General features: G+C 37.6%; 1 protein-coding gene across 1 annotated transcript in view; it reads right to left on the bottom strand.

The window, feature by feature from the left end:
- LOC150094937 (retinal guanylyl cyclase 2-like) overlaps positions 1-14,226 on the bottom strand; it is a 96,986-nt gene extending 82,760 nt beyond the window's left edge. Inside the window, exon 1 of the mRNA XM_090411154.1 lies at positions 13,530-14,226. Coding sequence (XP_090267280.1) covers positions 13,530-14,226 — 697 coding nt within the window. The remainder of the gene's footprint in view (positions 1-13,529) is intronic.
- Positions 14,227-14,866: the final 640 nt, after the last annotated feature.

Below are 14,866 nucleotides of genomic sequence, written 5' to 3'. Positions count from 1 at the left end.
CTCTCCTACTATCCGCTGAATCTCAGCACCTTTTTTTCTCTAGGCCAATGATGAGATATGTTGAACTCACAAATTATTATTATCCATATTTTCCACTGGTCGCTCACCAAGAGTCATGATGGATACTTTCCTCTCCTCAGATTTCCCCCTCCAGTGCAGGAGTACCCTAGAGTTCCGTTCTTTCACTCACTCTCTTCCTCCCGTACATTTTTGAAGAGAAATAGGTGGTAAAGGAAATATTGACGTAGAATCCTCTTTAGGACTTCCAGGGTAACGGATGGCAATGTTGTAGCCAATGAAGTTTTAACTGAGGTTTGGTTAATGCCGTTACCCAGCCATGACTAGAGCTTTTAACTCAATAACACCATCCACGCAGATTTTCTTCATTTAGATGAATGGATAAAAAGTCAAGGACTCAGTCCTTTTTAGGTTTAGGTTAGTTTTATTTATTATTGGCTTACCACCCAGGGTAATGGATGGCAATGCTGTAGCCAATGAAGTTTTAACTGAGGCTCAGCTATTGCCGCTACCCAGCCATGACTAGAGCCTTTAGCTCAATAACACCCCATCCACCCCATTTTCTTCAATCAGAGGAAGGGATAAAGAGTCAAGGACTCGGTCCATCTCTTCCTCCCCTCCAAAAAAAAAAATAATAAATAAATAAAAATAAAATAAAATAAAATAAAAATAGTTTTATTTAGAAATCCCCGTGTGGTGGCCGGGATAAGAATAGTTACACTGCAGCCCATGCATGTCGTATGAGGCGACTAAAATGAGTACCCAAGGAGGGTAATGGATGTCAATGGTGTAGCCAATGAAGTTCTAACTGAGGCTCGGCTATTGCTGTTACCTCCTGCCATGATCAGAGCTCATAGCTCAATAACACTCTATCCTTACATTGTCCTCTACAGATAACGGGGAAGATGAAAAGCATTCTTGCTTCGCCCATCTAGCGAAAAAAAAAAGTTTTATTTAATGTTAGTTATATATTTAATGTTATTTATATGCATCTTAGTTGAACCATTGTTTTTAAAGTTCTAAAAATACTAATTTCGCAACATCGAAAAAAAAAATTAAAAAAAAAAACTTCCTGTGGTGCAGCATATTTCATCAAATAACGTGGTGGCATTTACGACTTGCCACCGCAGACATCGTACACTTCCTCGTTGGAGAAAAGTACAATTCGATCTCTTGGTGGTAGATTGTCATCGCCGAACGAAATCTCAGCATCTTGCCTATTGGAAGCCTGAAGTGGTTTACTTCCATGTTTGCTCCTTATAGCAAAGACTCCGGCTTCTGTCCAAGTTTTCTCACATGCAGTGCGGGTGGGGGAGGGGATATCTTTCGATCACATTGTAAGGACCCATTCGAGGACACAAGTCCCGTAGTTTGGCCGCTAGATAGTGTGCACCAGAATGAATCTGATGACGAATCCAAAGGCTTCCCTATCAGCTAGTGCAAAATCTTGTTACCACTTATTCTGCCATTCGCGTGTGTGTGTGTGGAATGAGACTGAGTACAGTGGTTTGTATGAGGAAACTGTCAAGGTTAAGTGTGCACAGGAAACCGGATTCTCTCAATGGGGCAGTATGTCTGCATGCCTTTCACCTCCCATTTCATGCCTCTACGCTTTATTTATCGCTTTTACTTCACATCCAATGAAGGATAACTCAATAAAACACGATGTTATTGCAGTCATAAAAATCTCCTACAAAACACGATCATGAAAAATACATTAATTATTATTATTTTTTTTTGAATTGTTTTTGTAAATAATTCTAACAGCAGTAGCGCTGGCGAAATAGCGATTAGATCCGGGTAGTTGCTTGAGCACCTCCTGCCTACTATTTTATGTTATATATATATATTTTTTTCATCTTTCTGTTGCTGACTCATTTAGAACATAAAGTCAGCGCGTATTTATTGGTTAAAAATAACCTCGATTAAATTCAACTGCAAGTATTTAGGTGATGAAGTTGCATCAACATTTGTATTCTAAGATGTAGGAAAGACTGATCACATACACCAAGGCTGTCCAAAGCACTGCCCACGGCCCTCCGCTGGTTGTGATTTTCACGAGCGAAAAAAAATAAAATAACAACTTGAATCGAATGCGTGTTACATATTTTAATTCTATCACTAATCGATAATCTCGATGCTGGTCATTTTATTTGGTGTTTTTACATCACTATAGATCCATGTGTTTTTCAAATATTAGATGTGTCAAAGAAGCGTTCTTGCACTGTTTTGTTCCAACGCGCCTGCTTCCGGGCGCTCACGGGGAACGTGAGCGCACGATTGGTGCGCCATTAGTGTTGTTCGTTTGTTCAGTTTTCGAGGTTGTGTCGCTGCTGCTCACTAAATTACTAGATATACATTGAATGCGGCCACTCGGATTACCTAAGGTTGGATAGCCCTGACATACACAATCGAAGTGTCACGTAATTGTGAAGTGACTTGTGAAAATATATTTGGATATATTTTTACAAAATATATCTGAATTGTCGTACATGCACTTCGCCACATTTTGTTTTTTTGCTTTTAAGAAGTATATTCATATTTTATGAATAAAATTAACTCGTGAATGAATTTAAAAAACACTATAGGAGATATTTCGGCCCATTCCCACCACGGTCCACTGGGAAATTCCTTGTAGTCCGGCGGACCAGTCCACTCCTGATAAGCAGGCGGGGATGTCGAGGTTTTGTAATCGGTAACGACCTGAGACAGACAATCCTCATCTACTTACCAGAATATCAGACAACTCTCATCATTTTGCCAACACCCTTCACTTCTTAATAAACTCCCTTCCAAATACGTTGTAGATGTCAGTTTTGATCTCCGTTTTCATATTGGTAATTCATACCACAACCTCATACATGTCTCCTTCGCCAAGGATCAACTTTACCCAACCATTCTCAATCTCCTGTTTTTTTTTTGGCGTTACAAGTGTGCTAAATAGGATGACTTTTGTGCTTGCTTCCCATGGGCTGACTAGTGATGCTGTTGTTCTCCTGATCCAGATCCCATTTCATTTCAAATAACAGATATAGTCCTCACTAGAGTGAGGGCGTTATCTCTCATTCCACCGAAAATTCATTACAACTATCCAAACCTTGGTTCTCAAACAAGTGTAGCAACACAATCCAATCAAAAAGCATATTATGAGTGGCTCCAAAGCAAAACTTAGAATCACAAGCAAACCTCTTCACCATCTAGAGGCAACGCATCTAATTAATGATCAGCAATATGGAATCGGCCACTTTAGATCCACAGTATTTACCACCCACTTCTGGATTCAAGCCATGGAAAGGTTTGGACAAATTGATATGATTGTTTCGACATTTCAAAGGTCGTTTTTGGCATAGAGGCCTGCTCAGCAAACTGTTGCATGGGATGCCGTTCACCCTCTACAATTGTATCACCATATTTTCCATTGGTCGCTCACCATGAGTCATGATGAACAGCTTCCTATCCTCAAATTTCTCCTCCGGGTTCCGTTCTTTCACCTACTCTCTTCCTCCCGAACATCAATTGACACCTCATACTGACTTTAAATTATATTTGTGGCTTAGCTGATGAGCGTATACTCTAATCTTCTTTTATCATGTGGCAAACCTCCTAGTGGCCAATTATTAGAGACTTCAATATCTATCATAATCAATTCCATTGTTGTACTTCAATGGAGCTTGGACAACCTTGTAAACTTCTGCTACTAAAACTCGGATCTGATCATGTATAGATGTGATCAGAGTAGATCTCCCTCTTTGGACTGACCGACATCTCCTGATACCAACACATCAACACATCTTAGCTCAACCATAGCTTCTGCAACTGCCACAAAACTCTGTGTACTTTTCCGCTGTAGACACTTATTTCACAGCTGCTGACTAGACAAATTCCATATCCACCCAACACCGAAATAATGATCATATGTTTAAGATGGTACGCCAAATTACTCTCCAAGATTGCTAGATGCGAGATGGCAATAAAATTTAATAGATTATCAATCTTTTACATATCTATTTCAATCTCTCTCTCTCTCTCTCTCTCTCGCTCTCTCTCATAAATGTTCATTTTATGCATTAGTCCTCCTTTACAAGTACTTTTGTGGTCAAAACTCTCAGGAATTGTCTACTATTCCTTAATTTTCTTCCTAAACCATTAATCCGAACAACTACTGGTCAACAACCATTTACAGTCCAGCTCCAAACTTACCAAATAAACTTCATTTCTCCTCTTTCATTCCATCTATTTCTGTTCTATGAACGAACCTCCTTTACTCGGTCTTCCTGAAAGACTACAATCTTCAACCGTTGACCATGGGAAGCAAAAACACACGTTCACAGATTTCTTCTTTCTTCTTATCTTCTTGCCCATAGGCTGAACTAATGTGCTGGAAGGTCTTGCAACCTTTCATGACCAAAATAATAATGAACAAAATTGTAGACAGAATTATTGTCTACCAATAATTCTGTCGATTGCGTATATTCCCAAGTCAGTTGGTCTTGCAGGACAAAAAAAAAAAAAAAAAAAAAAAAAAAAAAAAAAAAAAAAATATATATATATATATATATATATAATCCGTTCTCAGAAATATAAACACTAGAGTTGAATCTATATTTATTGATATTACTGAAAACTGTATTATTTCGGCTTTATCAAGGAAATGAAAGTGCGCTAACAGCAGCGGACCTAGAGAAGGCGTTTCGCAACGTGAAATGCTTACAAGAAACATTCAGCAAAGTTTAGCACTTCAAACAGCATCAAGAACGAACGCAGAAGAGCTTTTTTCCATTAATCTGCATACATTAATTCTAATTAATATTTTAAAAGCTTTTTTTGTTATTTTACATGATTAAGAATAATCGGTTCTGTGTCTCGTGAGATTATGAGTATAAATTGCTAATGAATCTTGGAGGGATTACGTTGATCTCTTAGATTCATGTAAATATTCTATAAAGTACATTTCGATGTTTACTCTGTAACTAAAAATTTATCATTACAGTGGAAATAAATAACAAAAAAAAATGAATAAGATTATTACTGATGTTGTACACAAGCCATGACCAAAATGATAAACAGATGAAAAATTATGAAAAAAAAAAAAAAAAAAGAATAAATCAGAGATACTATTTGATGATGCCTGGATTTTTTTTCCTTGTTTAGCGACCCAACAATAAGAAAATTCAAACATTTAGATTCAGAGAATTGCTTTATTCTCAACAAAGTAAAACTGGTGTGTTTGGAATAATTTACGTTTTTAGAAAGAAAAAAAATGTGGTTTGAAAATAAATCTTATAAAAATGTAACCAATTCTTATGATGAACGGTGCAGACTATACATCGCTGGCGAAATTAATTCTGTGCGATGGGGGGGGGGGGAGAGAGACATAAAATTCCTGGTTGTTTACTTGTAGGAGGTTTCCGTAGTTCGAATGGCATTTTGAAGAAGGAAAATGCAAATACAACTGGATGGAACGATGGAAAGAATATTGTTGCTCAGTTTCTAGCAAAAATAAACTGAACAAACATTTCAATGGAAGAAGAGAACAAAATTGTATATTAATAATTTTTTCCGCGGTGTGAGTTATCCAGTAGGAACCCCAAATTGTAAATCAGGTAATTGATGACAATTTTTACTGTTTATTATTCGTGGTTCATACCGCATAAGCTCTAAAAAATCTTCACATTTTTCTTCAGATTTGTATGGATAGAGGGTACGCAGTAGAGAAAATAGAAACACTCTTTTCTTGAAAAAAAAAGGATGCCTTCTTGCTTCTGTTTCTTTTTTGTATGCAGCAAGCGGCATCGATCGTTCGGATGTAGAAAAATTTCGGTAAGTCCTTGCAAACACCGTACCGAAAGCAGTTTAATAAATTTTGAATTAATAAGAAGATCAAAAGTAGAACCAATCCCTTGGAACGATAAATTGGCGATGAAATTCATCAGGAAATTGAAAAACAGAAGTTTTAGGGAGGGACAGTTTTTAAAAGAAATGGCGTCCATCACCGTTTCTTTCAAATCACTAAAAAGCACCTAGTAGTCAAAATTTCAGGCTTGTTTTCCTTTTGTAAAATGCTTCCTAGACAGATAATTAATCGAGATCATTTGAGATAGGTGCTTATTTTCTCTCTTTTCCTTGTCAGTAAGGGTGAAAACCTCGCTGACAACATCAGATCAGCTCGATTTCCATATTGATGGGTCTTGTAGAGAGGACGAACTCTGTAAGACGAACCCCTGTTAGGAAGTCAAATTTTAGGTCACTGATCAGAATATTAAGGTTAGTCTCCATGGGCCTGGTCAATTTCCTTTTAACAAAACTCGAAAGTTCAGCTATATATGCCTAAAAAAGTTATGATAATTTGATTATAGGATCTTGGCAAGACGGGCCTATGACAGGCGACAGCTTTAAGTCCATCAACCAGCTGTCAGGAAGAGGGCCTCTCTCTCTCTCTCTCTCTTTCTTGTTTCTTGGTGAAGACACATCTGTAGTTTTGACCACTTGTTATACCATCACCAGATTGGTGTATAACAAGGTCAGCATTAACTATCATATAGTTCAGTATTAATAAAATCATCATCTTCTTCTTCAACCTGGATCGGTTCCACTGCTAAACGAAGGCCTCCCCCAACAATTTTCTCCATTACATTCTATTTTCAGCTTTTATTATCCATTGTATTGCAGCAATCTTAGTAATTTCATCTTGCCATCTCTTCCTTGATCTTTCCGTTTGTCTACTTCCATCCATAGATTTAAATCCCGTCAATAATTTATTCCCCCCCCCTTGCGTTGTTATATCTTGCAATGTGTCTACCCCATCTCCATTTTGAATTATTATTATTATTACGTGACAACTCCAATGAGTCCAAAGACTCATCGAGGAAAAAAAACCCACTCCACAACTCTCCGTCTCTACCATTCAATCCACCAACTACAGCGAACCGCATTCATCTACACCAACGGTATCTACTGCCCACCACTAGTATTTTCACAGAACATCCATGCCGACGGCGGGATTCGAACCCGCAGTCTTTTTGGCTGGAAAGCGGGAGAGTATCCTGTCTTTAATTGCCTCATCGAGCATTCCTGTTCTTCTGTGGTTAACTTTAAATTGGTGAATGATATTTTGAGTTAAGTTCCAGGTTTCACTGCTATATGCAATTACAGATTCAAACTAATGGGAATATCACTTTTCACGATATTTTACCTCCTCCCCAAACCCATCTAACCTAGCTGTATCCTTCGTTTTATTCCTTCTATTTGTTCATCTTTAACTTTCCTGATTTGTCTTCCAGATAGACTTATGAATTCACTGTGTCCACTTCTCAATTTTTTATGGTAAATTGTGATTCATTACTTTCGTTTGGATTGTGCTCATCTTCAATCCAATTCGAATGGAAACGTGAGTTCATTCTGTTAATTTTTATTTCTAGTACATCTTCTACCAAGGAAGAATATCATCGGCAAAACACAGATGAGTTTGAATCTTTTCGTTTATTTAAATGTATCCATTCTTCCAGTTCAAAACTTTCGCTAAGCAGACGTAAAGAGTTTGGGAGATATCGTATGTCGCTATTTATTTCTCTGTTTATTGGAAAAGTTTCGCGTTTTTGATGCAGTTTTAATAACAGAGTATTTTTATTTCTGTGTGTTTCTTCTCTTCCTTGTTTGAACAACAATTCTAGAATAGCTGAGGTTTGATGGAGTCAAATCCGTTTTCAAAGTCCACAACATCATCATAGAGCGTCGAAATGCTTCCTCTTTAGGGGATCTTTTCTTTTTCCTCCTCTTAGTCACTAATCCTCAAACTTAGTTTTAATTCTATTTTCTTAAGTGAAAAAGTCTTTCTTTTAACATTTGTACTTAATAATATAATTAAAACTAGATTAAGTTTGTTAGTTAAAGATTAAGAGATTATTTCATACAGCCCGTAAGCTCAACTGATTCACTAAAATGCTTGTTACGAAATCGCTATCCCGAAGGATGTTTTTTTAGAGCTCCGTTTGAAGAGTGTACACTCTTAAAACTAAGTCTCTTCAAATTAGCATTAATGCTTAAAACAAAATAAAATACTAATTCTGCAAATAGCATTAAAATTAATTTCGAAAATAATCTAATATAATCCACTCTATTTAGAAACACACTAATAACTAAAGAGAAAAAAAATGACAACCATGCTAATCGTATAGACAGATAATGATGATAGTGTTTTCTGCACAGACCAGGCTATTAAATATCAGTTAACAATCGAAGTAAAGTATAATAAACACCAAGGTAATGAAGCATTATTGTCATTGGATTAAAATCAAATGACGTAACAATTACCTTTACAAGCAATACCAAAAAATCACTCGTGAATTTGACAATGCTGAGAGATAGATTTAAGAACAAAATATTAGTCACCAGGATAAAGATTTATTAATTACAGAATCAGGGAGGAGGGGGATAGATAGAGTGAGATAGAATTTATTCTCACTATCGAGAAGGTTTTAGGAAATATAATTATCAATCCTATTTAATTTGTATAAGAATTGCCGGCAAGTTCCTAAACTTTTATATATAAATATCGATGTAAATTTAGTATATAATTTATAGGACTGTTTACCTCCCTCTTTTTACAAAACTGTTTCGAAGTCGCTTTATTGTTAGTTTTAAAGGTGCCCAGAAGGTACATCGAGCCTTGGATTACTGCCAAAATGTCTTGGAGAGAAATTGACGATACGATTCCAAGCCACAGAAATATTCTGTGAAGTTTGGTGGTCATACATTAAAGAATAATATCAAGTGAAACAGGTATTCACATCAGAATTTATAGGTTCTAACTGAATATGTTGCTCTTCTACCTTTTTTGAAGTCATACGCGTGTCTTAGGTTATGTACGGGTTTGTAGTTCAAAATGAAATCAGTATGTATTTTAAACTAATCATTTTTTAAGTTTTACGACGATTTGCAGTATATTAAATATGATAGATTTAGACTAAAATATTTTAGATTTTTATTTACAAAAAAGAAAAGAATCTACTCTCCCACCCCTCAAAATATTCGATTTATTTTCTTTCATTATTGCCCTATATTTGTGTATAATGGTTACTTAGTTACCATTGTTTATAAGATTTTTTTTAAAAAAAGCCTGACCTATTTTCTCTGTTTGGTACTGCCTTGCTGGTTCTGCAATGCAAAATTCTTTTAATGATCTATCATTGATCACGAGATCAATACACTAAAAGCATGCGCTGCAACAGATTACACGAGAAGTGTGAAGTGTTAGTCGACACTTGGGACTACCATTTATTGAAAAATTGCCGAAAGGGTTAGTAACATGTGAAGGTTATTTCACCAGTTTCGAACTGATGATGGAGTCATGCCCACGGAATAGATGGACACTTATGTGTAAGACGTGTATGGTATTAATAATGTCACCTTGAAACACACCTGCACTCAAAACTTACTAGAATGTTAATAATCGGAACAGAATCATGCGAGAACACAAGACCTCTATCTCTCTCTGTTTCCATGGCAACGATATATTCTGCTCGCGTCAACCAGGTAGTGTAAATAAAATTTCCGATGTTACTTGATCATGAAGGATATCAACGTATATTTCCATTACAACAATGTATGCTGATTGCGTATACCAGGGTGGTCAAGTATATGACATGCATCGTCACTAAATGATATCGCGAAATCGGTGATTCAGTGTTAAGTATTGTCGAAGTTAAAATTGTGAAATATAAAGGGATTGCTTGAATCGTAAATCTATATAGCCCTTATTAAAATCACGTGATCATGAACTGATGTTTTGTTCCTGAGTTACGCTTACTGGGATGTTATTGCATTGCCTCAATAGCAGATTTTGAATTCACTCGAAAATACAGCATTTTGCGTTAAATTCTCATCATTAACGGGGTGGCGTGTCTATGAAATTTTGAAAAGGGGCGTACAGCATATGCAACATTCTTTGACTGATTTAAATATAAAGAAGTCCAGGAAATCAACATTGATATCAGTAAAGAATAAATAGTATTTCCATTGAAAAAAATGCCAGCATGATGAATTCGGGTAACTGGCGAGTGCTAATGCGATACAAGATATTTGGGATATAAATTACTTTCCACTCTGTCTTACTGAAATTTGAAAATTAAGTCTCATGTATATAGAATCCCAATCTCTCATATAAAATGCGTCCTCATATAAAAATTATATTAATAAGAAAAATTACAAAAAATTAATTTATTCTATTTATTATTTCTTTATCTAAAATTTAAGTAGTTTTCTTTTAATATTTCAAAATTCAATCACAACTTAACTTTACGTATGTTAATACGATCTTTTAACTTAAAGGTAAAAAAGACAGAATTTATTGCAGGAACCGCGCCAACAGTGAACTTCGCCTTATACAGATCATTCAGTTTAAATATATTGTGGCTGTTAGTTGCGTGCGTTTTCCGGAAGAAGAAAAACTCCGAGATCCTGGAGGCAGAAGATTTTTTCACATCCGTATGAGACAGACTAACTCATACTGCGTTAAAAAGGCTCAAATCATGAAAAGATTCCATGCCGAGTCTTTTTCAACTAAAGAGGATGTTGTCCAACTTCCCAATCTCTTCGAAGACTCTTATCGGCAACTCCTTTCTTGAGTGTCACGTGATATCCCATAATAAGTCTGAACGTGTTCTAATATCCACATTAATTTATAAATGCAAAACGTAACAGCAGAACTGACTGGTTTCTCAAAAGGTGAGGTATGCCGGTTGTTTAATCAGTGGAAAAATAACCCACATTGCGTGTTCTAAGAGGCGTGAGTGTGTGTGTGCTCATAAGACAGTTTGCCGGGAACGAGATTGTCTGAGAACTTCCTGTGGGCAGCAACCGAAGCATTTAACGAAGGCTGTTCTCGATCCACACCTCACTGAACTGCGCAGGGGAATAGGTTTGCGTACTTTGATCTATGGGAAATAATAGATTAAACTGCGCAATTGTGGTGGATGTATAAACACGACATCCTCTGTCACTACGGCGATGTTTAGTGCTCAGAAAAAGGAGTTTGCTGTAGAATTACGTTCCTATATTTGCATTATTTTCATTTTCCAGTTTTCTAACGAAGTCTGTACTGTATTAACCAGGACTCACCAGTCAACCCACAATAATATTTTTTAAACCTTATCAAAGAAACGTGTTAACAGAAATCAGTTAGTAGCAAATAAGTATATTTGCTTAGTATACGAAGTTCATAGGAATTTTCGGTTATTTTTACTGCTCAGGATTAGTCCGTCCCAAACCGGCCACTGGGCTTCGAGTATCAAGTGTTCTGTTCCACTTCCATCCGAGACTGGTTTAATAAGCCTATTGTTTTAAAATTGAGACATGCTACAGTAAGAAGCATCCTCATTTATACATTATAATTTATTTTTTATTATTTTAAAATAAATAAATGATCTCAATCTATGTTATCACTTTGATAACGTAGACCTATTAGTCATCTATTACAGAAGCTACGCACTCCGATAAAACTCTACGAAGCAAAAGTATGAAACTTCCAACAGACATGTCAGTTTTTAGCGGAAAATTTCAATGACAGTGTGAGGAATAGAAGTCGTTTTCAAATAAATTGAAAAAATGGCTGAAAAAATGTCATATGCCAAGAAATAATATGGGGCCTTTGCAGGTGGTGTTATATTTTCCATTGTCTTCTTGAATCCTGAGAAGTTATTTTTTATTGAACATGAAGATAGAAGGCTATTACCTGTCACTCAATTGTCACACAAAGGCAATGTATGTGGATATCATTCCCGGAAGTTAACATTCAATAGGCAATGGGTTCAACTATATACTACGGATCCATATAGTGACAACTGATTTTCCACGATTCACTTCCAAAATTCTGTGATCTCTGGCGACTCAGAATTTCCATATCCTTCTCATTTACTAAATAGTTTATGATATCACTCATATCGTTAAAGCTTCTATTAACTTACTTGTGAAACAAACATGTGATTGGCCATTGTTGTTTTGTATTGAAATAAAAAATAAATAAATAAAATACTCTGCGCGTGCTACATTGTTGTGAATTGAATGCCATTCTTATGTAACCAAAATGTATTGATGTTTAATACAATGGTTTGTTGGTAGCCAAAATCAAATAAAAATTGTTTATTTTTATTATTTTAAATGTTTTTTTGTCATTATGTATTAGCATAAATAGAAACATCAACGTAGAATGTGTTGTCATAGATACGAATACTGCGGAAGGTAAATAAATAAATAAAAATCGAATGCAAACAACATTTTTACAGTATGGATTAAACTCTTTTATCGATAATGGTTTTGTCTGTGATACTCCTCCATGTTTTAATGAGAAGTTGGTACTGAGATGTTTTGAAGAGTGCGTATCCATTGGAGACATCGATTAGCTACAGTCATTGCAAACAATGACTATTAAAGTGGGAAAAACTCACTGCGGATGTATCAAGTGACGCATTTTTTTGTGCAGTATATTCATGGCGTATGCTTAGAAATATATGAAATTAATGGTAAGAAACGAAACAAAACAAAAATTCATTTATTGATGTACACTTTCACTAGGAACCAGAAGAGGGCGTTGTTAACACTGAAAAAGAAATACGTCATTAGTATTACACTTTAAATATTGGATGAGGGATCGGTAATTTTTGCATATTATATTACGAACATAAGGCTATTGAACCGTATTAGTAATTCTTTAAGTAGAGAGGTCATAGCAGTGGAAATGGTTGTACGTCAGCTGTCTAGTGTGGAGCGATGACGTTGTAGGCAGGCATATCATCTGTCTATTGATGATGATGGAGCTAGCCACATCATCATCTGTTTATTGTGGCATTCGTGTTTTGAATCTTTTGGTGCGTTGTGATTAAATGAGATGGGAATGATTGGCTGCGTTTTGGTGGTAGGAATCCATTTGTCTCACTGATACCAATTCTCTTATGTATAGCCACAGAAGAGGTAAGTAATTGCCTCTCGGTTGCTATTAATCTATCTAGTAAACACCCACCGATCCTCAATATATTATCAGATGCGCTCACGAGAATGGGTGCACCCCCCCCCACACACACATCCTGGTTAGTGGTGTATGCGTGCTTGTGTGTCTGATCATTAAGTTCGTTTATCTGATATTGTGAATGTTCTAAGTTCTATGTGCGTGTGTGTGTGTGTGCGTACGCGATTATTAACGACATTCCGTGCAATTATCAAGTAATTGGAACTTGTATTAAGCAACTAAGTAACTCGCCATATCTTCAGATAATGATCCGCACTCTATTTTTCTAACTTGTAATATGTTTCTCATTATACGTTATTACCGGCATTTGATTTGAATGTCATATTTCTCCGAACACTCCCGTATTCAGAGAAGCCATCCTATTAACCATCTTGGTTGATCAGGTGTACAGTCGGTTAGATATGCGGAAGTGTCATACGATTACATGTTACACTTCCGGGTTGTCTCCAAATGTCACACGATCTCCTCCCCCGAAAAAAAAAATTTGTCTTACCTTTCACGGGTGGATGGATATCCGACAAATGCAGTTTGACCTCTTCCATACTAGCGTTAGGCGACAGCACCACGAAACCCCTGACAACAAATCCGCGAGAGCGTATGGCACGGTCAGTTTCGGTGGCCAGTCGTAACCAACCTTCGCTGTCTGCGGCAATCAGCACGGAAAACTTCCACCTCAAGCGTTTCAGTATGCTGGCCAGTAGCTTGGCCGAACTGTCGGCCGTCGACACCGATCTTGCGAACGACGGGTACAGAGTTTTGTCGGATAGAGCCGAGCTCGTGCAACTCCACGACACCAACAACTTGCGATGAACGGTAGCCAAGGTGGCCGCAGCTTCGCACACGTGATCGGCGAATCCTCCGACCACGGCCCGCACTTCGGGCTCGGCTAAAGCTTTGATCAGCGGATAGAGACCGCCGCTGAAACAACCCACTAAAGGCAAGTGGAAGTCGAAGGTCACGCCGGTTTCGGCGACGAGAGGCGAAAAGGTCGGGTGGCGGAGAACTTCGTTGACGATGTCTTCGAAGAGGGAGGAGTTACGATTACAGGCGCTGTCGAACTCTAGTGCGACTATGCGGAATGACCTGGCGGGTGACGTGAGGTTGGTGTCGGCGCGCGTGCTGCACAGGAATAACAGGGACAACAAGCGGAGGAAAAAACCTTGTCCTTTGACTCTGCTCGCTTGTAGCATAGCAAGAAGTCAGCGGCTCTGGCACGACTTTGTTGACGGAAGCCGCCGCCACTAACGGAAGATGCTGCGGTGCGATCCCCTCTCACGATGGCACACATCCTTCACGCATATTGGCGACTCCTACCACTACCTCACCTTTCCTACCGGAACCCGGTACTCTAGCCTGGATGATGTCTCTGCTGCCATCCCCTGTGCTGTTGTTGTTGTTTTACCACGCAGCACTTCTCAGCTCGGCAGTGAAGCCTGATGTCCAGGGGAAGGAGACGTGAACAGAATGGTGTGTGTAAGAATGAGGAATGTTTACGCCGTGCAATGCGCTCTTCTAATTGGCTAAAGGAGTTGACGCGGTAACTGTTGAAGGTGAAGCTCTCTTAGTGCTTGGCTGCGCCCCCTGACGGCAGCTAGTACATTCCGTTATGGGATTTCGAGGTAACAAGATCTGTTAGTGCTAACGTCAGCTATTGGTGACTTGTTGAATTGTGTTGGGGGAGAGGAGGAGGGGGGGGGGAAAGGTCGATCGCTTTGCCGTTCGAGAAGTTGCAACTGTGCGACACTGACGACAATCCATACTTTGGAAATGTTCTCTATGTTGTTTAAAATTTTATCTAAAAAATATTAAATCTCATTATGAACTTACCTA

The sequence above is a fragment of the Typopeltis vanoorti genome, chromosome 21 (assembly GCF_054136105.1).
Source record: "Typopeltis vanoorti isolate ZY-2024b chromosome 21, IOZ_Tvanoo_1.0, whole genome shotgun sequence".
Taxonomy (NCBI): Eukaryota; Metazoa; Arthropoda; class Arachnida; order Uropygi; family Thelyphonidae; genus Typopeltis; species Typopeltis vanoorti.
Note: the sequence above shows the minus strand (reverse complement) of the source record. Positions and strands in the feature narration are given on the sequence as shown.